Consider the following 27131-nt stretch of genomic DNA (forward strand, 5'->3'; position numbering starts at 1 on the left):
TGGAACGTCAGATGTAATTCTTTATCTGAAGTGTGTCCTGGAAGTTGATGCATGGTTATGCTTTAACTCTCCTATTTCATACTAATGTTCCATCTCGCCTTCTCATTCCCTTTTTCAACAGGGAGAAATCCTAAATGATTTCTGGATCTTTTTTACTTCAAACTTCATATATGGTCTTCTTTATGCATCTTAGTTTTAAGCCAGGTTTTAGTGAAATAAAGATGTCTTTTTAGGTCTTTTCATGGGAAAACATCAATTAGGAACTCTGAAGAGGAGTTGTCAGAGAGTTGTACAAGTGGTAATATTCTGACAGGCACATTTGCTGTTTATGATCTCAATTTTGAATTGTAAAAATTAAAAAAATAGGTAGGAAATATCCATATTTGTTTTACTGGAAATAAAAATACTAATTCACTGGATTTGAGTTCATGTAATAATTTACAAAGGTTTTCCATGTGTTTATTCAGAGCGGACATGTAAAATTTAGTTCAGTTCTGGGTAATTTTCAGGTGAAAATTATTAGATAGATAACAGGTAAAATTTGTGTGAATTCATACTTTATCTTTAGATATTATGCTAATATTTCTTGATTTCACAAATTTGCAGCATATGAGTGATTTTGGAAGCATTCATAGACCTGGAATTGTTGTTGACTATCAAAACAAACCCACCAATGTGACAGTTGCTGCTGCAAGAGGAATAAAGAGAAAAATGATGCAACCATTTAATAAGCCTGGTGGAACCTTTATCAAGAAACCCAAGCTAGCAAAGCCTGTGGAGAAGATGAGCCTCAGCAAATCACCCAGTAAGTGAGAAAACATAATTGCTATGGCTTGTGGTACTTCTAGTTTTTAAAAAAATTAATGCTTTAGATAATTTTTTCATGTTCATATGACAAACTGCATAGTAGTTTCAACTGTAGAAATTAGATCCATTGAATCACCTAGTGTAGTCACTAATCACTCATACACATCAAAATTACCCAGAGACACTTTTTAAAAATGCACATGCCCTGGTCCACCCCTCTTCCCTGAGTCCTTATTTAGGATGGAGTCAGATCATCTATATGTGTTAAAAGGCTTCTCACATGATTTTGATTCAAAGTTTTGTCTTGGGTGTTATATGTGTTGTTGGAAGGTACTGCTGAGGATGTAGTATTCTCACATTATACAGAATCCCCTTTATGAGGACAAAGGGAAGAAATTTTTCATGGTTCTTGGTACCAGGAAAAGGTGTGTTTCTTATGGAAATTTAATTTGCTTTTAATTTTGTGGACTGACGACTCTTAGAGACATTCACATTTTCCATCTGTACATTGTTAAAAAATTGAGAGCCAATCTGAAAATGAAATGAAGAAAACCATTTCATTCATATTAGCATCAAGAAGACTAAATACTCAGGTAAATTTAGCAAAAGTAGTATAAAACTTAAAACAGTATTCAAAACCTACAAAACATTGTTGAAAGAAGTTTAAGAAGATCTAAATAAATGGAAAAACTAAATAAATGGTTCAAAGATCATAAGATTTAATGTTAAGATGGTTATATTCCCCAAACTGATCTACAGATTTATTAGCACAATCCCTGTTAGAATTCCACCTGACTTCGTTGCAAAAATTGACAAGTTGATTCTAAAGCTCATAAGGAGTTGCAAGGGATCTAAAATAGTGAAAACAGTCCTAAAAAAGTGAAACAAAATAGACTTACACTTCACCTTACTTGGAAAGACTCAACACTTCTCAGTCATCAAGGCAAAAATAAATATAAAAAAACAAAAAGTAATTCAGTGTACATGTAAAAATAGACAAAATATTTGGTGTATATTATTTTGCTGTTATGTGTTTTCACAAAGAAGTCTGAAGAAGACCTTTTGTTAGCTTTTATTTAGGTACATCCTTGACTGTCATCTAGTTTAGTCAAGTGTACTTGATTTCGTGTAGAGATATGTTACAAAGTTAAAAAATAAAATAAAACAGCATAGATAAGTAACAGTAATTTGGCTCTGAACTTTTTTTTAATAAAAAAAGCTTTATTGAGATATAATTCACACACCTTATAATTCATCCATTTAAAGTGTTCCAATCATTGGTTTTTAGTGTATTCACAGATACGTGCAAATATCACTAATCTATTTGAGAACATTTTCATCTCCTTGCAGAGACCTGGTACCCTTTAGGCATTACCCCCAACATACCCCACAGACCAGAGCAACTACTAACTTACTTTCTTTCTTTATAGATACCTGTATTCTAAACTTACATATGAAAAAAAAAAATGTATAAAATGTGGACTTCTGTAATGGGCTTCTTTCACTTAGCATAATCTTTTCAGGGTTCATTCAAGTTACAGCAGGTATTAGTACTTCATTCCATTTTATGGCTGGAAATATTCCACTGTATGAACAAATCAAATTTTCTTTATTCATTCACTGATGGGTATTTGGGTTGTATCTACCTTTTGGGTACTATGAATAGTGCTGTAAACATCTGTGTATAAGTTTTTGTGTGAGCATGTGTTTTCATTTCTCTTAGATATATATCTAGGAGAAGTGCTGGATCATATAGTAATCATTTGAGGAACCACCTGTTTTCCAAAGCATCTGCACCATTTTACATTCCCACTAGCAGTAGATGAGAGTTCTGATTTTTCTATATCCTTGCTATGGCTTGTTATCTATTTGATTCAAACCATCCAGGTAGTATGCAATGGTATCTCATTGTGGTCTTGATTTACATTTCCCTAATAACTAATGGGTGGGCATTTTTTCTCGTGCTTATTGGTTCTTCATATACCTTTCTTGGAAAAATGCACGTTTAGATGTTCTGCTCACTTATTAGTTGGGCTATTTGTCTTTTTATTGAGTTGAAAATATTCTTTATATATTCTAGCCATCTCTATCTTACTTATAGAGATAAAAACACAAACTTAAACATTCAACCTTTATTGATGGGGGAGTGGGAGGGAGGGGAAAGTGGGTGATGGGCATTGAGGAGGGCACCTGTTGGAATGATCACTGGGTGTTGTTTGCAAACCAATTTGACAATAAATTTCATATTTCAAAAAAAAAAAAAAAACAAACCCAGTCAACCTTTACATGAAACAAAAATTTAAAACTTAGACAATAAGAACAAAAAGGATAAAATTAAATACTGTCAGGCTATTGTCAGGTACTCTGATTTAATTCTGTTTGTTTTGATCATTGATGATGAATTTTAATAAACTTTTGCTTTAAGAAAATTATATGCAATGTTGAAAAAAGGATTTAGCTCATTTACTCACCTAGTTTTTGTTGTTTTCTTGTGAGAGAGAGCATGTGTGTGGGGGAGAGGGGCAATGGGAGAGGGAGGGCGAGGCAGAGAGAGAGAGAGGGAGAAAATATCGATAGATAGGAAGAAGGAAGGAAAAAGAAAGGAAAGAAAGAATGAATACCCCAAGCAGGCTCCATGCTCAGCTCAGAGCCTGATGTGCGGCTTGATCCCACGACCCTGGGACCATGCCCTGGGCCAAAACCAAGGGTCAGATGCTCATTTGACTGAGCCACCCAGATGCCCCTTAACTAGTATTTATTAAAAATGATCTCTTTGAAAGCACTTTAGAAACAAGAGGTCAAACTGCCAAAGCTACTTCAAAATATTTCTATAAAAGTTTAAAGTCAGGAAATGCCAACTTCAGTGACAGATATAAACAATATAAATCACAGACATGACACATCAAAAGTAAAAATTTACAAGGTAAAATAGTATACAACTTAATTTCAAAAAGTTTCAATGATAGAATAACACCTTGTTTTATTGTACATGTGACAACAAAAGCAAATTCAAATAATAAATATTATGTGGGGCATCTGTGTGGCTCAGTTGGTTAAGCATCTCTTACTTTCGGTTCAGGTCATGATCTCATGGTTTGTGAGTTCAAGCCCTGCGTCAGGCTCTGTGCTGATGGTGCAGTGCATTACTTACTTAAGAGAAAAAGAACTAGACATAGACATGTCCTTAAGATAAAAATACTGAATAACTAGGAATGTGTGTTCTCTGGAAGACCAGAAATAGTTTCTAAGTCCCTAATTCTGCTTAGACAATCTAAACTCTGACCATCTAATTGTGTCTTTGTATTTTCCCAAATTCATTCTCAACAGTCACTATTTTGCTGAATATTAGGTCCAGATAAGTTATAGAAGACATTGAGAGTCTAGAGTAAGATCTGCCATATTCTTCGTCTTTCTTCCATTAAAAGAAAGGTTGGGGGAGGAGGGGTGTGGAAGCACAAAAGCTTTTAATTTTGATAAAGTCTAATTTATCTATTTTTCTTTGGCTGCCCAGTTCTTTTGGGTGTATATCTAAGAATTCCTTGCCAAATTCCAAAGTCATAAACATATACTCCTATGTTTTCTTGGAAGAGTTTTCTAGCTATAGTTCTTGCATTTAGGTCTTGTATTTTAGCATTTGCATGTGGCTGTCCAGTTGCCCAGCACCATTTGTTGCAAAGACTGTTCTCTCCCAACAGAATAATTTTGGCATCCTTGCTAAAAACCAGTTGACCAAAGTTTTTTGAGTTTATTTCTGGACTCCCAATTCTGTTCTGCTAATCTATAGGTCTGTCCTTGTGCCAGTAACACAGTATCTTGATTATCGTAGCTTTGTAGTAAGTTTGGAAATCATGAAGGGTGAGTCTTTCTATTTTGTTTTTCTTTTTAGGATTGTTGTCACTACTTTAGATCCCTTCCTTATGAGCTTTAGAATCAACTTGTCAATGTTTGTAATGAAATCAGTTAGAATTCTGATAGGGATTGCATTAAATCTGTAGATCAGTTCGGGGAGTACAACCATCTTAACAACGTTAAGTCTTCTAATCTCTGAACCATTTATTTCCATCTTCTTTAACCTCTTTTCAACAATGTTTTGTGGTGGTTTTTTTTTGTTTTTTTTTGTAAGTTCATCCTATATGTCTACCTACCTATCTTCTTATTTATATAATCTCTACACACAACATGGGGCTCAAACTCACAACTCTGAGATCAAGAGTCTCATGTTCTTCCAACTGAGTCAGCCGGGGACCCCTGTTTTGTAGTTTTTAAGTACTGTGTAAGTTTTACATTTCCTTTGTTAAATTTATTCCTATTTAGTTTTGTTGATGCTAATATGAATGAAATGGTTTTCTTAATTTCATTTTCAGTTTGCCTCTCAATTTTTTAACAATGTACAGATGGAAAATGTGACTGTCTCTAATTGTCAGTCCACCAGATTAAAAGCAAATTAAATTTCCAGAAGAAATACACCTTTTCCTGGTACCAAAAACCATGAAAAATTTCTTCCCTTTGTCCTTATAAAGGGGATTCTGTGTAATATGATAATACTACATCCTCAACAGTACCTTCCAAAAATAAATGTAATATTCAAGGTAAAACTTTGAATCAAAATCATGTGAGAAGCCTTTTAAAACATACAGATGATCTGACTCCATCCTAAATAAGGATTTAGGGAAGAGGGGTAGACCAGGTCATGTGCATTTTTTTTTTTTTAATTTTTTTTTTTCAACGTTTATTTATTTTTTTTTGGGACAGAGAGAGACAGAGCATGAACGGGGGAGGGGCAGAGAGAGAGGGAGACACAGAATCGGAAACAGGCTCCAGGCTCTGAGCCATCAGCCCAGAGCCTGACGCGGGGCTCGAACTCCCGGACCGCGAGATCGTGACCTGGCTGAAGTCGGACGCTTAACCGACTGCGCCACCCAGGCGCCCCGGTAGACACTTTGCACATGACCGGTTAAGCGTCCGACTTCAGCCAGGTCACGATCTCGCGGTCCGGGAGTTCGAGCCCCGCGTCGGGCTCTGGGCTGATGGCTCAGAGCCTGGAGCCTGTTTCCGATTCTGTGTCTCCCTCTCTCTCTGCCCCTCCCCCGTTCATGCTCTGTCTCTCTCTGTCCCAAAAAAAAATAAATAAACGTTGAAAAAAAAAAAGTGTCTCTGGGTAATTTTGATGTTTATGAGTGATTAGTGACTACACTAGGTGATTCAAAGGATCTAATTTCTACAGTTGTAATTACTATGCAGTTTGTCATGAACATGAGAAACTTATTTAAAAGCACTGAAGCCATAGGGGTGCCTGGGTGGCTCAGTCGGTTAAGCGTCCGACTTCGGCTCAGGTCATGGTCTAATGGCTCTTGGGTTCAAGCCCCACGTCGGGCTCTGTGCTGACAGCTCAGAGCCTGGAACCTGCTTCAGATTCTGTGTCTTCATCTTTTCTCTCTCTGCCCCTCCCCAGCTTGGGCTCTGTCTCTCTCTCTCTCTCTCTCTCTCTCTCTCAAAAATAAACATTAAAAAAATTAAAAAAAAAAACAAAAAACACTGAAGCCATGGTAATGATATTCAAATGAATGAAGTTTAAGAAATCCTGGTTAATCTCAAACTGATTTTTCTGGTGAGTTCAATTTAGATTGCGATCACCAAATATACCTTGCATGTTTAATGCTTTATGAAGTGGGAACTGAAAAGGGAGGATGGAAAATGATATTTAATTTTGACTCTTGTTGATATCCTAGCAAAAACTGATCCTAAAAATGAAGAAGAAGAAAAGCGACGTATTGAGGCTCGGCGAGAAAAACAAAGGCGCAGAAGAGAAAAAAACAGTGAGAAATATGGAGATGGATACAGGTTTGTGCTTAGTAGAGTCTGAAAATTGGTCTTATTAAAAAACAGTTTCCTAGGAAATGCAAATACATGACTTGGAATGTGAGAAAATTCATGGGGTCAAATGAAAAGGCTTGATCAAAGATAAATAGGAATATTTTTGATTCTTGGTATTTATGTGCAGTCACACTGAGAAAAATAAGAAAAAAGAGTTCCATCCCTAATGGTAATTTAAAAATAAAAAATACCTAGAAATACAGTATTCTTAAAAAAGAAATACGTGTCATGACATGAAGAAAACCACAAAGTCTTGAGATTTGACTACATGGAGACATAGTGATATTCTTGGATAGAAAAACTAAATAGTAGAAATGTAACAAGTGTCGTCAATCTTGATTCCAAAGAAGATTTCTATAAAAGAAGAGTAGATGAGTAGCTACTAGCTTTTCTAGATAATCGAAACATTTGAAAGCTGTAATAGTTAAAAATATGTGGCACTAAAAAAAGGCTATTAGTATAATAGGATTATTAACCTCTAAATACATGTATTATATGTAAGAATGTAATATATAATACAAATGTTGCAAACAAAAGGAGAATTGCAACAATAAGAAAAATAGTTTCGATCCTCTTCTTACACCAGTGAAGATGAATCCATTGGATTAAAGAACCTACAAAATGGAAAATAACAGGAAAATAAAATAGAATATTTTAATTGCTGCAGAAGTCTTTTTTCTAGGCTTAAAAGTGGTAGATTAAATTACAAAGGAAATAATGACCACATTAGTTTCAATAAAACTTTACACCTTGAAAACAGACAGACTTGGAAAATATTATAAACACAAGAATGGTTAATATCTAAGGTAAATATCACCCAACCAGTATTTTTTAAGAAGTAAAAACAAGATGCCTAATATATGATTGGGTGAAGGAACAATAGCTAGTTCATAGTTTTAGGGGAAACGCTGAAACTCATTGTAAGATAAACTGGGAATTTAAATAATAGCATGGCATTTTATTAGAAAAGAAACATTGATTTACTAACATGGATACAATCAAAGCATACACTTATAATTGCTGGTAACCAAATAATATGGTTTTAACTACTGGGAAGCAGTTTAACAGTCCTTAAAAATGTCTTGAATTTTTTTATAGTCCATGATCTCTCCAGGAAGATAATGTAAAAGTAGAAGAAGTTTAATCTAAAAAGCTGCCCTTTACAGCATTATTTATAATAGCTCCAGACATGAAACAAATATCAGTGACAGAGAGTAGTCAAGTATATGTAAATTTTGACACATCCCTCTATGGGGTCTTAGGCCATTGTTGAAAATGAAGGTTATAAAGCCTGTAGTAACATGGAGAAAATGCAGGCAAAATAGAAAAAATATATATATATAACGTGTAAAGTTGTGCATGAAAACGTCTAAGAAAATTTCTCAAAAGGACAGTATTTGATACTTCTTTCATCATCTTTCTCTGAAATTGCTGCTTATGTTAGGAAAATAAAGATTATAAAATTTAAAAAGTAAATTCAGTGTATGTTTTGTTTAGACCATAGTTTTGCTCTTGAAAAGTTAATTTGTGTAGCATGAGGGGAATGAAATATTACATGTAAGTGAATTTTCTATATGTCTAAAACTTTATCTTAGTTCAGAAAATAATATTTTAAGAGCAGCATCTGCAGACCTTTCCATGGAGATATGTTTACGTTGTCCGTTTTCTTTCATATTAAACAGGATATTCTTTGTTACTATTTGGTTTTAACATACACATTGATTTTATTTATGTAAAATGTGGTAAAAGAAAATTCAGTTGCATCTGAATTCCCAGATTTTTTTGTTTGCTTAGACTGTCTTTGATTTGAGTGAGATAGGTATTGCATTTGGCCCATAAAGCACATGGGGGATCAGGGTGCTAATTCTCCAGAGTTACAAATCTGTAACTTTGGATTCCTCCAACACTTCTTATAGCCACCTGATGCCTGGAAGCCTTACTGAGAACTTAAACAGTTGATAAACATATTCTGTATGTTATTTGTATTATATACTGTATTCTTATAGTAAAGTAAGCTAGGGAAAAGAAAAAATATATATATTTTAAAGTTTATTATTTTGAGAGAGAGAGAGCACATGTGAGCGGGGAAGGGGCAGAGAGAGAGAGAGAGAGAGAGAGGGAGAGAGAGAGAATCCCAAGCAGTCTCTGTGCTGTCAGTGTAGAGCCAGACCTGGGGCTGGAGCTCAGGAACTGTGAGATCATGACCTGAGCCAGAATCAAGAGTCAAGACGCCTAACCAACCGAGCCACTTGGTTTTCCTAACGAAGAGAAAATACATTTACAGAACTATACTATAAAAAATCTGTGTATAAGGCACCTGTGCAGTTCAAACCCCTTTTGTTTAAGCTGTACTTCTGTAATCTCTGTCCAGCTTTAATAACCTTTTCTGTGCTCTTTCTGATATGTTACTCCTAATTTGTTGCCACCTGAGAAACAATAGGATTAAGCTTCTTAAGAATTAACCCATGAAAAGAAGTTCTAGTGTTAAGAGGCAGGTAGTTTTGTTCCTTGACAGTATCCCTGCCACTGTGGATAGAATTCCTTCTTTTGGGGCGCCTGGGTGGCTTGGTGGGTTGAGCGTCCGACTTCGGCTCAGGTCATGATCTCACGGTCCGTGAGTTCGAGCCCCGCGTCGGGCTCTGTGCTGATAGCTCGGAGCCTGGAGCCTGTTTCCGATTCTGTGTCTCCCTCTCTCTCTGCCCCTCCCCTGTTCATGCTCTGTCTCTCTCTATCTCAAAAATAAATAAACGTTAAAGATTAAAAATAAATAAATAAATAAATAAAAGAATTCCTTCTTTTGACGGGTGAGGGGATTAGTGAAAACAGTGAAATGAACTCTTTGTTTCAAGTGTATAGGAATCTGAAGCTGATTTTACATTATGAGATTAATTTTGCTATTTACCCCTGAATACTTTCCCCTTTAAAAATTATAGCTTTGGGGGCGCCTCGGTGCCTCAGTTGGTTAAATGTCTGACCTTGGCTCAGGTCTTGATCTTGCTGTGGGTTTGAGCCCCACATTAATTAGGCTTCTGTGCTGTCGGTGCACAGCCCGCCTCAGATCCTCTGTTTCCCTTCTTTCTGACCCTCCGCTGCACACGTGCGCACGCGCATGTGCTCCCTCTCTCTGTCAAAAATAAACATTAAAAAAAGTTTAAAAAAACTAAAGCTTTGGATATGATATATCTGTGTTAATATACATGTGTGAATTGGAGAAAATGAAAGAACTGAACTTATATTTAGCTGTAAATATAAATCTCATATAAGCTAAAGTATGTCAGTTCAATTAAGTTGTCATTTTAGAATAAGAATCCTTTACAATAGTCTAAAATTATTATAATTTATCAGAGCAGTTTTGCTTTGAGTTAGGAAGGTAAGAGACTGACAATAAATAACTATTCTTGCGATACATTCTTTTTGGATATTTGAATGCTTTCAATATAATAGAGTAGAGGGAGCCCGGGGGGAGGGGACAGGGGTGTGAGAGCTATAAACAAACAATAATATAAAGGGAAGAGTGCCAGAAGAGAAATACAAAGTGATCTTACAGGAGGTGACTTCTCAGTAGGAGTGCAGGAAAATCAGGGAAATGGATGGAGGCAGTATTTGAACTGACTTGGGAATGGTAGGATAAATAAAATAAATGGTAGGAGCTGTTAGGCAGCCCTGGTAGAGGGCATGGCTCGAGGTTACAGCAAGGAAACAGGGACCTTTCATTCATATTCTGGATATGGAAAGCTGTGTAGATTGAACAGGGCTCTAGTGGGGGTTGGCAAGTGTGATTTAATTTGAACATTTAATGAAGACATACTGTGTGCCAGATACTGTTAAAAGCATTCAGTAGGGGGATGGGGCGCCTGGGTGGCCCAGTTGGTTGAGTGTCCAACCTCGGCTTAGGTTGTGATCTCTTGGTTTGTGAGTTGGAGCCCCGCATCGGTCTCTGTGCTGGCAGCTCAGAGCCTGGAGCCTGCTTCGGATTCTGTGTGTCCCTCTCTCTCTGCCCCTCTGTCTCTCCATCTCTCTCAAAGGTAAATAAACCGTAAAAATTTTTTCTTTATAAATATTTAGTAGGGGGGCACCTGGGTGGCTCAGTTGGTTAAATGTCTGACTCTTGATTTTGGCTCAGGTCATGATCTCAGGGTTTGTGAGATCGAGTCCCACTTTAGGCTCTGTGCTGACAGTGTGGAGCCTGCTTGGGATTTTCCTTCCCTCTCTCTCTGCCCTTCCTTTCTTGTGCTCACTTGTGTTCTCTGTCTCTCTCAAAATAAATAACTTAAAAAAAAAATAAAAGTATTTAGTGGGTAAAGCCAACAAGATATAGGAGAGATTAAAAACTTTTTTTAAGGGCAGCTAAAAGTGTTTTGACTTTGTTTTATGATGCTTAAGTCAGTGAATCCAGTAAAGTGCTGTTGTCTCTTTTAGGAAGTGACTAATTAATTGAATTATTACTGTGTGGCGGGAACTGTTCTAAGGGCTTTATATACTTTTTTTTTTCCATCCTCAATGATACTTCTATATAAGGGTTCTCATTGCATTAAGATAAGAAAACTGTGATCCAGAGAAGTCAAGTAATTTGCCCAGTGTCTCACAAGGGGGCTCTGATATAAACCCACAGTAGGCTCCAGATCCCAAAGTTTTAACTAGGAAAATTAATATAATAGTGATATAAGGAATTAATTAGAGGGGCACCTGGGTGGCTCAGTTGGTTAAGCATCTGACTTCAGCTCAGGTCATGATCTCGCGGTTGGTGAGTTTGAGCCCCGCATTGGGCTCTGTGCTGACAGTTCAGAGCCTGGAGCTTGCTTCAGATTCTGTGTCTCCGTCTGTCTGCCCCTCCCTGGCTTTTGTGTGCACTCGCTTGCTCTCTCTCAAAAATAAACAAACATTAAGAAAAAAAAGAATTAATTGGAAAATGGGAGACTAGAGACAAACCAATGAAGAAACTATTGTTACAATTCAATGAAAAGGAAATAAAAAGAATACATAAGATAGGAACACTTTATAGGAGAAAAAAGGGGAATTCATATTGGAGTGGCTTCTGAGCTTCTAAGTTTATCTAGGCTTGTCAGTCATCCTGAAGTGGTCCTTAGAAGGTAGGGTTTTTGGTCACCCAACAGCTCCAAAGGAGTGAATTATGGTTGTCTGATGTTCACCTGGCTTTGTTGGTTATTACCTCAGTGGACTGCAAGCTTGAGAGTGGAACAGAGTATAAAAATAAGTAGTGGAACTTCAGAAGTTGGTATTTTTGGAAGTTTGCTTTGGCTTTATAACTCTAAACTTGAAGTGGATAGCTTAGGACTAGATTAAATAGATCCACTGATTCCATTATTTGCAAAGTGGTATATAATAGCAGTGTTGGCCAAATATTTAAAGAAATACTGTTTTTTCTGACTTCAGCTAAATTTAGATCAACCATAAGATGGTATAAAGGAAATCATTTATTTTGGTAAAATTAGTTTTATTGGCATGGTCTTATGAACTCTCAGTAAATAAGGCAATATTTAAGGAAAACGTTTTTTTCTTTATAGAATGGCATTCACATGTTCATTTTGTAAATTCCGAACGTTTGAAGAAAAAGATATTGAGCTACATCTGGAAAGTTCTTCACACCAGGAAACATTGGATCATATTCAGAAACAAACCAAATTTGATAAAGTAGTTATGGAGTTTTTGCATGTAAGTAGCTGTTTTTAAATCAAGAGGCACTTTATTTGTATTTTAATTTCTTAGTTTTTCAGTTTCCCACCTCTCTTCCAAGTTTCTAAAAATTTAATTGACTACTTACTTAGAGAGTTTTTTTTTAATATATGAAATTTATTGTCAAATTGGTTTCCAAACAACACCCAGTGCTCATCCCAAAAGATGCCCTCTTCAGTGCCCATCACCTACCCTACCCTCCTTCCCACCCCCCATCAACCCTCAGTTCTCACTTTTTAAGAGTCACTTAGAGAGTTTTTTTTAAAAAAACTAGATGTGAATTCCTCTGTAAAGATTTTAGATTTATAATTTGAGAGAATATTTTATGTTTTTACAGTAGTTTATGGCAGAGGTGTCAGGAAAAAGAATTCCTTTAACACCTGATTTTTGATGCAGAATCAGCTATCATAAGTTGAGAGTCTGCTGTGTACCTAGTGTTGTGCTGGGTACTTTCATTCATTATTTCATTTGAGCGTCATCACAGTTCTTTTTTATCATGAAAGATCATGCTCAGAGCAGTGTAGTGACTCTTCCAGTTAAGTGGCAGTCTGAATTCAGAGCTAGAGAGCTGATGTCTGTTTAGTGTCCTTTCTATTATCAGTGTGTGGTCACTAGTTCAACAGTTTTTCTTGACTGTTTAACAAAAGGTGTTATGCAAGGACTGAAGACACAGATACCACCCTTAGTGAACTCATAGTAATTGGAAAGAACACACTCATTTATACACAGATGAGACAGTTAAATCGGAGGACCAGGAGTGAGGGTGTAGGCAGGGGGGTTTGGAAAAGGTGAGGATAGTTGGGGCCAGGGATGTTTAAGGAAGAGGCTAGAGCTGGACTGCTGATTGTACATATAGTTACTTTGGGCAAAAGACATGGAATTTTTAGGAGGTTAGAAATGCAGTGATCATTGATTCTTCCCCATCCATGCAGAATTGTGTACCTTTACAGAAATTTCTTTCTGTTAATTTCATTCCTTAACTGGTTCCTGTCATTTAGGACTTTAATGTACCACCTGCCCTGAGAAGACCTCTCTTAACTCTTCCAGCTCTGTTTGATTTCTCTTGTTCTTTATGCCTAAAACACACTTTGAAAGTGAATATTTTTTGTAAGTATCCCAGTAATTTATTTGTATTTGTATTTAATGATAGTCTTTTTCAACTGAACTATAAACTCCTTGAGGACAGATATTAGTTCTTATATAACAGATGTTATCTTCCATAGGCTGAGTTTGATGCTAAGCTCAGTGAAAACTTTTTGTGTTTCTTCCTATTTTGTTTTATAGGAATGTATGGTGAATAAATTCAAGAAAACATCTATTCGTAAACAGCAGACAAATAATCAAACAGAAGTAGTTAAAATAATTGAAAAAGATGTTATGGAAGGTAAGTATTTAAACAAAGTGTATTAGAAATTAACACATATATTTTACTTACCATAATCTATTTCAGTGTAGATGCTACCCACTAGTGTGATCGAGTCATATGTGGTAGCCGTGAGTAGGTCATCAGAGGTGACCTCCTTTTCCTCTTCTCATGTTTACAAATTTATCACTACCTACCATTATGCTTCTCACTTCAGTTTTACAAGAAAAATCAGCTTTTCCTCTAGGTGGAAGTGAATTCTTACATTCTGTCTTCTCACTTCTCATCTCTTTAAGGACTTTTGCTCAAATAGTGAACTCTTCTGTTTTTCTGTCTTTTTATTCCTCTTGATTCTGTCCTTGAAGCCTATGCTTTCATCTTTAAAAAAGAAAAAAAAACTACATCTTTTAAAAAAATTTATTTTATTTTATTTTTGAGACAGAGACAGAGCACGAGAGGGGGTGGGGCAGAGAGAGAGACACACACATAGAGTCCGAAGCAGGCTCCAGGCTCCCAGCTGTCAGCACTGAGCCAGACACAAGGCTCGAACTCATCAACTGCAAGATCATGATCTGAGCTGAAGTCAGACGCTCAACTGACTGAGCCACCCAGGTGCCCCCAAAAATCTCCATCTTTAAAAAAGAAAAGAAAAACAGATACTAGTTCCCCTAAAACTTGCTTTCCTATTAAACAACCATTCTTCTTGAAAACATAGTCCATACTGATCTGTGTCTTCACTACCCATTACTACTTCGCCACAGTAGACCACTTTATGTTACCAGTGGTCTACCAAAACTGCTCTGACAGAGATTCCCGATACCAGTAGGGTGATTCAGTAGGTTCTTCTGAATCATTATTTTACTTCTCTAACATTTTCCACTATTTTTTGTGAATCTGTTTCCACCCCTGGTTTCTGTGGTATCTCACTGTCCTGAGGTTCTTTATTCCTTTTCTTATTGTGTTTTTATTTTATTTTATTTTATTTTATTTTTATTTTATTTTATTTTTATTTTTTTAAGAATTTATTTATTTTTGAGAGAGAGAGAGAGAGAGAGAGAGAGAGAGAGAGCAAGCAGGGGAGGGGCGAAGAGAGAATCCCCAGCAGGCTCTGTGCTTTCCACACCAAGTCTGACTTGGCTTGAACTGAGATCATGAACTGAGCTGAAATAAAAAAATCAGATGCTCAACCAACTGAGGCACCCAGGTGCCCCTCTCTATGAAGCTTTTAGAAGTTGATATTTCCCAGTATTCTGTTTTCAGTTCCATGATCTTCTCTTTTTATATTCCTTCCTTATGATTCATCTAATCTCAGAGCTTAAACTATCTCCTCTGTGTTGATTACTTACATACTTCTGTGTCTAACACAGATCTATCTTCTAAACTCTTCTCTTGAATATCGAGATGCTTATTGGCCTTTCTCTTCAGCAGTCTTACAAAAGGAACGTATCAAAAAAATTTTGTATGCTCTTTGGGCTTATTCCACCCCATTAAGAAAACAAAAACTCAGAAGACTGGTCTTTCATTTTCCTTGGAAGGTAGCCCCACCATCTAAGCCACAAGTATAAAGTTAGTCCTAAGTAATTTTACTTTATTATATCTATAACATTGTATCTTATTGGTTCTGTCTTTTAAATATCTTCCAAGTCTGCTTCTTTACCTCTTTAAATATTGCATCTGTTCAAGTCTTTATCGTTCTCTTGGCAGTTGTATTATTTTCCTAACTAGTGCCCTTACTTTCAGTCTTATCTCTTAAGTCTACTACATGATTGTAGTACTTCAAGAAGTTTAACTGGGTCTCCATCCTCTATAGGATAAACTTCAGATTCCTATGCCTGGCATGCAAAGTTCTCCATGATATAGGCCCTGCTCTTTTTGTCTCTTTTGTCCCTTCTTTATTCTCAGTGCCCCAGCTATATTGAATTACTTGGAACTCCCACAAAGTGCCATTTTCTCTCACCTTTCCCTTGCATATGTTGTAACTTCGCTTGTAATAAATCTTGATCACAGTTTTCAAGGTCCAACATATATTTTGTTTTTTGTGAATCCCAATTTTGACCTCTTTTTCCCTATCCTTGCCTACTCATATTTATTATGGAAATTCTTTTTTTTAGTACAAAAATCAACATTTGTCTTCTTTTATATTATATATTTGGGGGACAGACCCCTGGGACTCAGAGCAGGATTGTAGAATATGCAAGGAAATATAATGTAATTCTACTTTATAATTTTAATCTGTTATCCTAGTTTTAATCTATATATCCAGATTTATGAAACGTAGTAGAAAAACTCAACATAACCTACATATCTTGATCTTCTTTTTGGAAGAAGGGGGTATAAATAACCATAGAAACGAAATAATAAAAACTCATTTTGTCAAAAATAAGAATATATGAATCATTACTTATTAATAACTGGCTTTCTTTTGTAGGTGTTACTGCAGATGATCACATGATGAAAGTGGAGACTGTTCACTGCAGCGCATGCAGTGTGTATATCCCTGCTTTGCATAGTTCAGTGCAGCAGCACTTAAAATCTCCTGATCATATCAAAGGGAAGCAGGTAAGTTTTGACCTGTCTTGATGAAGTCATTGAAGTGTTCATTAATCCTTTATTGTCCTTTAAAGGCTATTGTTTCACACCTACCTGCTTACATACAGTCCTATTAATCTCATGTGTGAAAAACTGTAAAGATAACTAGAGAGGCAGTGTAGCCTAGTAGTTAAGTTAAGCATGGTGGTTAAGATTGGGCTCTGGAGCAAGAAGTCCTGGGTTGAATCCTGGTCCAGTACATGATGTGTTAAACAAGTAAATTAGCTTTTCTTTGTCCAAGTTTCCTTACTTGTAAAATGGGGTTAGATAATCATTCTACTCTTGCATGACTGTTTAAAGATTAAGTTACTTACAATAGAAAAGACACTTAAAATAGTGCCTGACACATAGTGTAAGCATTCAGGAAATCATAGCTATTGAACTGTTTTTTTCATTAACACTTTTTTAAGTTGGTTCAAAACAGTTTTATGAGAGAGAGTGTGTGTTTTAGAACAAAACGGAAAGATTTAATCATAACCTACATTTTTCTGATGGCTGGGAAAAATAAAAAAAAAAAACTAGCATTACTAGTTACTATCTATTGTTACATTTTTGAGTAGAATTTACTAAAATATTCTAGGAAAAATGTAATGTTTTCTTTTTGATTGGCATATTTCTGCTTCTAAATTGGTTGGTTTTATTTAGTCCAGTTTATTTCAAATAAATGTTTATATTGTGAGAAACTAGCTTGTTTGAGAAGCAAACTTAAAAATTCAAATATTAAAGGCTTAAGTTTTAAATAGAGCACACCTGAGTCTTAAATTCATATTTTGTATTGATGTGATTTTCATTTAACTTAGACTTGGTTAGTCACTTTGAGCACATATAATCTTTTAAAAATCTTCGTCCTTTCTCTTCTCTTTTGGCATTCCTTTGACACTTTTTTGGCAACTAGACTTTTTTTTTTTTTTTTTTTTAACGTTTTATTTATTTTTGAGACAGGGAGAGACAGAGCATGAACAGGGGAGGGTCAGAGAGAGGGAGACACAGAATCTAAAACAGGCTTCAGGCTCTGAGCTGTCAGCACAGAGCCTGACACGGGGCTTGAACTCACGAACCACGAGATCAAGACGTGAGCCGAAGTCGGCCTTTTAACCGACTGAGCCACCCAGGCGCCCCCAGAAATTTTTTTTTTTTTTAACATTTATTCATTTTTGAGAGACAGAGACAGAGCGTGAGTGGGGGGGGGGGGGCAGAGAGGGAGGAAGACACAGAATCTGAAGCAGGCTCCAGGCTCTGAAGTGTCAGCACAGAGCCCGATGCAGGGCTTGAACTCATGGAACACAAGATCATGACCTGAGCTGAAGTCGGATGCTTAACTGACTGAGCCACCCAGGCGCCCTGGCAACTAGACATTTCATATTAACCTGTCCTCCTTTGTATAATACAGTCTTAGACTAACTATAGCCCAGAGGAAGACTAGTCTAGCAGTATGAAAAATTGTTCGCTTTTGATAGCATGAAAATTAGTAGTTAGAATAGGTTAGGGTGGGGGAAAGTGCATGTATAGTAGAAAGGAGAGCAACTGTTTAGTAGACCTAGATGTGTCATATGTAGTAACTGAGTGAATGAGTCTGATTGGCTTATTGAATCTTCATTATGTTAATCATGGATGGTTTAGATTGTGGTCACAGTAGTTGTTGCTTTATAGCTTAATTTGCCAGGAGAGAAATAATTTAAATGTAGCAATTTGAGCATACAATGTTGTTTTAAATTTTTTTTTTTAACGTTTTTATTTATTTTTGAGACAGAGAGAGACAGAGCATGAACGGGGGAGGGTCAGAGAGAGAGGGAGACACAGAATCGGAAGCAGGCTCCAGGCTCTGGGCCATCAGCCCAGAGCCCGACGCGGGGCTCGAACTCACGGACCGCGAGATCGTGACCTGGCTGAAGTCGGACGCTTAACCGACTGCGCCACCCAGGCGCACCCAATGTTGTTTTAATTATAGAAATATTTTCATGGCATGGTTTTCAGGTACCTCACTGTGTTCTATTTTTCATAGGCTTATAAAGAACAAATAAAAAGAGAGAGTGTCTTGACTGCTACAAGCATTTTAAATAATCCAATAGTGAAGGCACGATATGAACGTTTCGTTAAGGTAAGACTTTAGGGCAAAACCTTTTTAGGTTACATTGTAGTATCTTTATAATCAAATGGTGACATAGTAACTGATATTTAAATATAGTGCAACATTAGGAAGACTTTTACTTAATATCTTGCATATAGGTAAAAACATTGTTTTTCCTAATTGTTGGGATTTGTTGGGAGAGGGAACAATAAGTCATTCCTCTCTCATTTCTTTCTCACCGTGGATCATTTGAGAGAGATTCAGGAGTCTGATAGCAGATCATAATGTTAGCTTTATTCTTGATTTTTAAACAAAGGAGGACTTGAGGGATATGTCTTAACATGTGTAGTTACTGTGGACCTTAAGTTTATTTTATTTTGAGAGAGAGAGAGAGAGAGAGAGAGAGCGCTGGTGTGAGTGGGGGAGGGGCAGAGAGGGGGAGAGAGAGAGAGAGAGAGAGAGAGAGAGAGAGAGCGCGCGCGCGCGCATCCCAAGCAGGCTCCGAGTTGCCAGCTGTGGAGCCTGATAATGGGGCTCAAATCCACGCACTGTGAGATCATGACCTGAGCCGAAACCAAGAATCAGACGCTTAACTGACACAGTCACCCAGGTGCTCCCTGTATTTCACTTCCAAATTAGATAAACTTTTATCTCCCCAGCTTCTGTTAACTGGTTCAGCTAGACAGCAGTAGGCTTCCTTAGCTTACCACATGTGCATATTATGTAGAAAGTACCTAAACTAAGGAGAACTCTTCTAGAATTTTTTACTATGAATGTGATCCATGGACCAGCAATATTGGTATTTCCTGGGAGTTCATTAGAAATGGAGAGTTGCATTTGAGCAAGACCCCAATTGATTCAGAAACATGTTAAAATTCAAGAAGCACTGGGGTCGCGTTACTCAATGGTATCCCTTTGTTCAGCTTTCCTGTCTGCTGTGTTCCCTGATGTTATTCCCCAGAACATCCTCTGCCCATGGTCAGCTCTGATCATGTCTTAAAAACTCTTTCAACTTTTAAGTGCTCTCAGTCTGACAGAATATCTTTTTAAATCTTTGTCCTATGAAGATATAATCAGTTCATCAATTTATCCCATTTCTTCAACTGTTTCTACCTTCACCCCCTCGCCTGGATACTCATGGTCAGTCCTTCCAACAATGCAGTGCTGCCATTCCAAAAGTCCTCACTCATTCTTCCACCACTTACCAATTCCCAGCACTATGCCCTCTGTGGTTAGACTGTCTCGCTGCAACTATCATGGAATTGTACCATTGCTGTGTTTGCCAGATTTTCTCTGCAGTTCACAGTAATTTTGCGCATTACCAACCGATGTAATGTGCTTCCTACAGTGACTGTTTCAAAGCTTTTCCACTTTTTTTCTTTAAAAATTTTTTTGAATGTTTACTTATTTTTGATACAGAGAGAGAGCATGAGCAGGGGAGGGGCAGAGAGAGAGGGAGACACAGAATCCGAAGCAGGCTCCAGGCTCTGAGCTGTCAGCACAGAGCCTGACGTGGGGGCTCGAACCCATGAACTGTGAGATCATGACCTGAGCCGAAGTCAGACGCTTAAGCGACTGAGCCACCCAGACGCCCCAAAGCTTTTCCACTCTTAACCTGTTTTCAGAGATCCTACCACAGAAGTACATTGAATCCTGGTGTAATTAAGTAGGACATAAATCTCTATCTGTTTCTACCAGAACCCACATATTTGCTTTTGTCATATGCATATGATTTTAGAAATTAGGTTAGGAAAATGTGGCCTTTAAGCGTTCCAGTTTATGGAATATAAAGACATGACTTCATTGATTTATTTATCCACTTTGGTATGAAATAGGTACTGAACAAATATGTCATGATTTGTCGTAAGTTAAAAAGCTTCAGATTGTATTTATTTTTGATGTTACAGCAAATAAAAATTGCACTGGTAACAAAAATGAATATGCTGATTTTAAAAGCTATTTTTCCTCATGTTTTTAGGGTGAGAATCCTTTTGAAATTCAAGATCACTCTCAAGATCAACAAATAGAAGGAGATGAGGAGGAGGAAGAAAAGATTGATGAACCTATTGAAGAGGAGGAGGAGGAGGAGGAGGAAGTGGAGGAAGTGGGGGAAGTAGAGGAAGTAGAAGAAGTGGAGGAAGCAGAGGAAGTGGGAGAAGGAGGAGGAGTGGAGGGAGTGGGAGACACAGAGGAAGCAGGGGACCAGGAGGCAGTGGGGGAAGGAGAGGCAGCTGGGGAGGGAGAAGCAGTGGGGGAGGGAGGGGTGGGGGAAGGAGAGGAAGTAGAGGAAGAAGCAGCAAAGGAAAAGCCTGTTGACTTCCCTGTTGACCAGCCTGAAGAAAATTAAATAGAAGGTATTAGATTTAAAAGAAGCTTTAAATTTCTCTCGTAATGTGGAAAAGGGTAAGAATTTTAATAGTTTAAAATATGAGAGTTAACACCCATGTTGCATGCATTCCACACATTCAGATTTGTTTTATATAATTTCTAAATGTTTGGCATTTGTTTAATAAAATGAGGTTAAGACTATTTTAGTTTAGTTTTTATAGTTACCAACTTAGATTAGATAAATTGTTTGTATAATTTTTAAGCTTAATTTTTATTACTTTAATTGGTGTTAAGGATAACAGATGTGTATTGTTAGTATATCTATTCTAATCATTTGAACTTAAATGCTGCTGTTGGGAGTATATATTCAAGTGTGCATTAATGTTTTCAATACTTACCCTAGAAGAGATAAATTGGGCAAGTATTTTGTGCTCTGACTGTGTATTTTTTTACTGCATTGGACATTGAATAGTAATTTGCGTTAAGATACGCTTAAAGGCTTTTTGTGACCATGTTTCCCTTTGTAGCAATAAAACGTTTTTTACAAAAACTCTTTCCCTGGATTAGCAATTTTAAATGAAATGATTCATCAATTAAATTAGTATTTAAAATGAGATTTTGCCTTAATGTAGGAGTTTAGCTCACGGATATTTCGAGATGATTGAGAAGAGTTGAAGAAATTTACTTCCATCATTTTAAAAGTACTACTAAAATATTTTTTAACATATTTCAAGTTGAGGTCAGTCCATAACTGACTTGTTTATACTTGTTTTAATTCCTTTCTTTTCTTTGTGCCTATGTCAGATCTTGAAGTCTTGAAAATACATTTGAATACAAATAATTTTTTATAGTTGTGTTAGTTCTTTTGTCATGTCTGTTTGTAGCTGAAGAACCAAGAAGCAAAAGTAATCACTTTTCTAAAAAACAAGTATTTCTTTCCTGAATATTTCTCTCCTTTTTAAAAAAAACTTTTTATAGTTTAAAAAAACTTCTTTCAGCTTACATACTGAAAAAGAGATGAGACTGACAGATGGTCTATTTTCTTTAACTTTTTTTTTTTTTTTTAATGTTTATTTATTTTAAGAGAGTGAGGGAGGGCAGGGGAGGAGCAGAGAGAGAGGGAGACACAGAATCTGAATCAGGTTCCAGGCTCTGAGCTGTCAGCACAGAGCCCACGTGGGGCTCGAACTCATAACCTGAGCCGAAGTTGGAAGCTCAACCGACTGAGCCACCCAGTTGCCCCCAGATGGCCTATTTTCAAATGACCATCTATGTCACTGAAAAATAGTGCTCTTATTTCTTTGAATCTTTACTCTGGAGGGGGACTCAATGAAATAAAATAGCTTCTCAAAATACTGAGGCATTGAATGGATGAATATATAGGAATATTAAGTAATCTTAAGGCATTGAGTGTGTGAATATATAGGCATTTGTAGAATTTCACTTTTTTGCATACAACAAAACTTTTAAAATTATATTTTTGGAGGCTGTGTTGTGGGCTAGATTTGCTTATCGTTAAGCTTTAAGTCATTTGTATCCATTTATAGGGATTTAGAGCCAAATACGACTGGAGAAAATTGGGATCCTATCTAAGAGTCTGTATTTACCTAAATAGGCTTAAGAAAGCTTTTGCGCTCAGGAGTTAAAATTTTAAGGATAATAGGACTTGATCGACCTTCTGTTTCTCATTTATTTAGTTTCTACTTTATTTAAAAATACTTGTGGAAGGGTAAGGTAAAAAGAGAACAGATCCCTTTGAGGTATAATTAGTGGGTTCTCTTGGCACTAAGTGGGTGTTTTTTTAAAAAAAGAATGTCCCTAGCAATTTGAGGTTTTAAACATTTGGAAAGAATCCTGAATAACAAGAATCTGTATAACAACTTCTAAGTAAATGTTTTATTTTATTTTAATTTAAATTTAATTTTATTAATTTTTAAAAATGTTTATTTATTTAGAGAGTGTGCATGTGTGTGCAGGAAGGGCATAAAGGGAGAGAGAATCTCAAGCATATACCATGCTGTCAGTGAAGAATCCGACTCGGGGCTCAATCCCACAAACCACGACATCAGGACCTGTGCCAAAATCAACAGTTAGACACTTAACCAACTGAGCTACCCAGGTGCCCCAGTTTTATTTGTTTTTTAAAGATTTTAAAGTAATCTCTACACCCAGTGTAGGGCTCGATCCCTGAGGTCAAGAGTAGCCTGCTCCACCTACTGAGCCAGCCAGGTCACCTATAAATGTTGTAGAGTAAGAGAGAAAGAACATGTGGGTAGCAATACTTGTGGGAAACATACAGAAACCTTCATTCAGACTAGCTTATTTGCAAAGTATTATTAATAAAGTATATTTTGTTAACTTTACTTAATTTAGAAATTCAAATTTATGTATATCCTGTTAGATAATTTGTAGTTAGGCAATTTGTTTCATTTTTTAAATGTTTTTAATGTTTATTTTTGAGACAGAGACAGTGTGAGTGGGAGAAGGGCAGAGAGAGGGGGGGACACAGAATCTGAAGCAGGCTCCAGGCTCTGAGCTGTTAGCACAGAGCCCAATGTGGGGCTCGAACTCCTGGATCGCAAGATCATGACCTGAGCTGAAGTGGGATCTTAACCGACTGAGCCACTCAGGCACCCCTGTAGTTAGGCAATTTAATTTGCTGGCAGATTAATTTTTGTGATCCTTAAAGTTTATATTTTCAATACTTTTCTGATAAGGATTTGTATGATATCTTTTAACTTTCAACTTCTGTTATCCAAGTGTTACTTGTGTGTTTATTAAAAAACAAAACGTGGGGCGCCTGGGTGGCTCAGTTGTTTAAGTGTCGGACTCTTGATTTTAGCTCAGGTCATGATCTCATAGTATGTGAGATGCCCTCCCCCACTCATGTGAATGCACATGCTCTCTCTCAAAATAAATAAACATTAAAGAAAAAGAAAACATGTAATTACAATAGCCAAAGAAATTTATATATGATTTACACAGTTGGTTAAGCCAGATGCCTAGGGATCGTCCTATATTCTTCCCTTTTTATCACCTCCTACCTCCAGGCTACTGGAAAGTCTGAGTTTTCTACTTCCAAATTTTATCTGTCTGCTTCCACATCTGCTACTACCATTCCCAGTTCAAGTCGCCATCATCTCTTACCTGGATTATTAAAATAGTTTGTTAACTAATCTCGTTTCTACTCTTACCCTGCTAGCTTCAGTTTTCCACACACAAGTGTAATTTTCTAAAAATAGAATTCAGGTAATACTAGTCTCCTGCTTCTTTTTGTATCTGTACAATTTAAACTCCTTATAGCAATCAGGCCTGGCCTAGCATTCCTGCTTTATATCATGCTATTCTTCTCTCCAGCCATGGTTGTCTTCTGTTTAAAAAAATTCATTTTTAAAAATTTATTTTGAAGGAGAGAGCATAAGTGGGGGAGGGGCAAAGGGAGGGGGAGAGAGAGAATCCCAAGCAGGCTCAGTGCTGTCAGGTGGAGCTGAATGTGGGGCTTGACCCCACAAACCATGAGATCATGATCTGAACCAAAACCAAGAGTCCAGCACTCAATGGACTGAGCCACGCAGGCACCTCTCTCTATAATATTTTACAAAAGCATTAGAATGGCCTGTTTCAAATCTCTAGGAGTGAGAAAACTGGGTCTTGTTCTTGTTTTTGTTTTTTTCTCCCATTGGATTATGTAATTCTTACAAGTATGTGAAGTTTTTTTTTTTTTTTTTTTTTAATGTTTGTTTATTTTTGAGAGAGAGAGAGAAAATGAGTGAGCAAGGGAAAGGCAGAGGGAGACACAGGATCCTAAGCGGGCTTTGTGCTGACAGCAGACAGCCCGATGCGGGGCTCAAACTCACGAACCAACGAAGCCAAAGTCAGATGCTTAACCAATTGAGCCACCCAGGTGCCCCCATGAAATTCTAATAGTAGGAAAAAAAAATTCTAATAGTAGGACTAACAGTTTTTCCATATAACAAGGAGCTCTCTGTTGCATCATTCCCCTACTTGAAATCCTTCAGTGGCTTTTTATACATGTCAGTGTAACATCCAGAGATCCTTTTAGTGTGACATCTGTGGTTCTATATGTTTTGTACCTTGCCTGCTTCTCCAACCTTGTATGTCAGTCTTAACTTATTTATATTAACTGCCTGTGCCTGTAAACATTTGAATTTATGATCCTGCATCAGGAGGCAGTGGGTCCTAGGATTGCCAAGATTTAACTACAATCTGTGTTATAACATCTAGATGTTATATTTATATTTCGTAATACTATAGCTTATTATAAAATAGACTTACATTTTCAAATATATGTATTATATTTTATAATAGTATATTATGTAATATATCTTTTAAAAAAGCATTAATCCGAAGAATGAGGTGAAAATAAAATATCTGCAGAAATTTGTGTACCAAAAATCATGGACATACAGAAAAAAGAACTACAAAGGCAAATGTTGGCTATGCATGTTAAATAGTATCTGAGAATTCACTTTTTATTGGCAAGGTTGTTCTTATTTAGAGATACATAGTATCAGGTTATCTTATTATCAGGCTTATATTATTTGACATTTACTTTGCCTACCAAATTGTCCTTACTGTGAATACAAACTTTATATGTATTTAAAATGCACAAAACTTAAAACTTACCACTTTCAACCATTTTTGAGTGTACATTTCAGAGGCTTTAATGACAAACTATTTTAAAAAAAAATATTTGTTAATGTTTAATTATTTTTGAGAGAGAGACTGAGTGTTAGTGGGGGAGAGGCAGAGAAGGAGACAGAATTGGAAGCAGGCTCCAGGCTCTGAGCTGTCAGCACAGAGCTCCAGGCGTCTCGAACTCACAGACCAGGAGATCATGACCTGAGTCGAAGTCAGACACTTAACTGACTGAGCCACCCAGGCACCCCATTGACAAACTTTTTAAAAGAAACGTTTATTTTGAGAGAGCATGGGTGAGCGCACAAGTGGGGAAGGGGCAGAAAGAGTTGGAGAGAATCCTAAGCAGTCTCCACACGGTAAGCACAGAGCCCAACTCGGGGCTTGATCTCATGAAATCAAGAGCTAGATGCCTAACCCACTGAGCTACCCAGGTCCCCCAACAAACTTTTGATTGACATTTGGAATCCCTTGTAGTTCTGCTGATGGACAGAAAATGGAGTAGTCATGCCGGCCAGAAGTATTTTAGCTCATGTGACAGTTAATAGTTCATATTATAAATTAACAATGTGACTTTATTTGGTAGATAGTCCTTACCCTGATAACTTCTCTATTTGATACACAAAATCAAGGGGGACTGCAAGGCTGGAGGGCAGACCCTTGGGTGTGGTTAATTCAGTCCCTGCTGCCATCAATTTGGACCTCCTCAGAAGCAGTTATGGTAGTCTCTTTCTGCCTTCCTTTCCCCATCTGATTTTCCTAATTTTTCTTAAATTAAAAAAAATTTTTTTAAATTATTTTCAAATGTTTATTATTTATTTTTTAAATTTTTAAAATTTACATCCAAATTAGCATACAGTGCAACAATGATTTCAGGAGTAGATTCCTTAATGCCCCCTACCCATTTAGCTCATTCCCCCTCCCACAACCCCTCCAGCAATCCTGTTTGTTCTCCGCATTTAAGAGTCTCTTATGTTTTGCCCCCTCCCTGTTTTTATATTATTTTTGCTTTCCTTCCCTTATGTTCATCTGTTTTGTATCTTAAATTCCTTATATGAGTGAGTCATATGATATTTGTCTTTCTCTTACTAATTTTGCTTAGCATAATACACTCTGGTTCCAGCCACATTGTTGCACATGGCAAGATTTCATTCCTTTTGATTGGCCGAGAAATACTCCATTGTGTATGTATATATATATATATATATATATATATATATATACACCACATACATATATATACCACATCTTCTTTATCCATTCATCCATTGATGGACATTTGGGTTCTTTCCATACTTTGACTATTGTCAATAGCGCTGCTATAAACATTGGGCTGCAAGTGCCCCTTCCAAACAGCTCACCTGTATCCTTTGGATAAATACCTTGTAGTGCAGTTGCTGGGTTGTAGGGTAGTTCTATTTTTAATTTTTTTTTTTATGTTTATTCATTTTTGAAAGACAGAGACAGAGCACAAGCAGGGGTGGGATGGAGAGAGAGGGGGACACAGAGTCCGAAGCAGGCTCCAGGCTCTGAGCTGTCAGCACAGAGCTCAACGCGGGGCTCGAACTCATACACCGTGAGATCATGACCTGAGCCGAAGTCAGATGCTCAACTGAGCCACCCAGTCGCCCCTCTATTTTTAATTTTTTTGAGGAACCTCCATGCTGTTTTCCAGCGTGGCTGCATCAGTTTGCATTCCCACTGGCAGTGCACGAGGGTTCCTCTTTCTCTCCACATCCTCGGCATCTG

The 27131-nt window shown here is 37.0% G+C and overlaps 1 protein-coding gene across 5 annotated transcripts in view; it reads left to right on the forward strand.

The window, feature by feature from the left end:
* ZNF326 (zinc finger protein 326) overlaps positions 1 to 21273 on the forward strand; it is a 37452-nt gene extending 16179 nt beyond the window's left edge. For 3 of the 5 annotated variants that reach the window (XM_045478200.1, XM_045478203.1, XM_045478202.1), the window contains exons 6-12: positions 607 to 805; positions 6528 to 6648; positions 12207 to 12354; positions 13660 to 13759; positions 16167 to 16297; positions 18330 to 18425; positions 20374 to 21273. In XM_045478200.1, the coding sequence (XP_045334156.1) occupies positions 607 to 805; positions 6528 to 6648; positions 12207 to 12354; positions 13660 to 13759; positions 16167 to 16297; positions 18330 to 18425; positions 20374 to 20742 (1164 nt within the window). In that variant the 3' untranslated portion in view covers positions 20743 to 21273. The remainder of the gene's footprint in view (positions 1 to 606; positions 806 to 6527; positions 6649 to 12206; positions 12355 to 13659; positions 13760 to 16166; positions 16298 to 18329; positions 18426 to 20373) is intronic. The other 2 variants (XM_045478201.1, XM_045478204.1) reach the window with 1 other exon arrangement.
* Positions 21274 to 27131: the final 5858 nt, after the last annotated feature.

Source organism: Leopardus geoffroyi, chromosome C1 (genome assembly GCF_018350155.1).
Source record: "Leopardus geoffroyi isolate Oge1 chromosome C1, O.geoffroyi_Oge1_pat1.0, whole genome shotgun sequence".
In the NCBI taxonomy this organism is placed as follows: Eukaryota; Metazoa; Chordata; class Mammalia; order Carnivora; family Felidae; genus Leopardus; species Leopardus geoffroyi.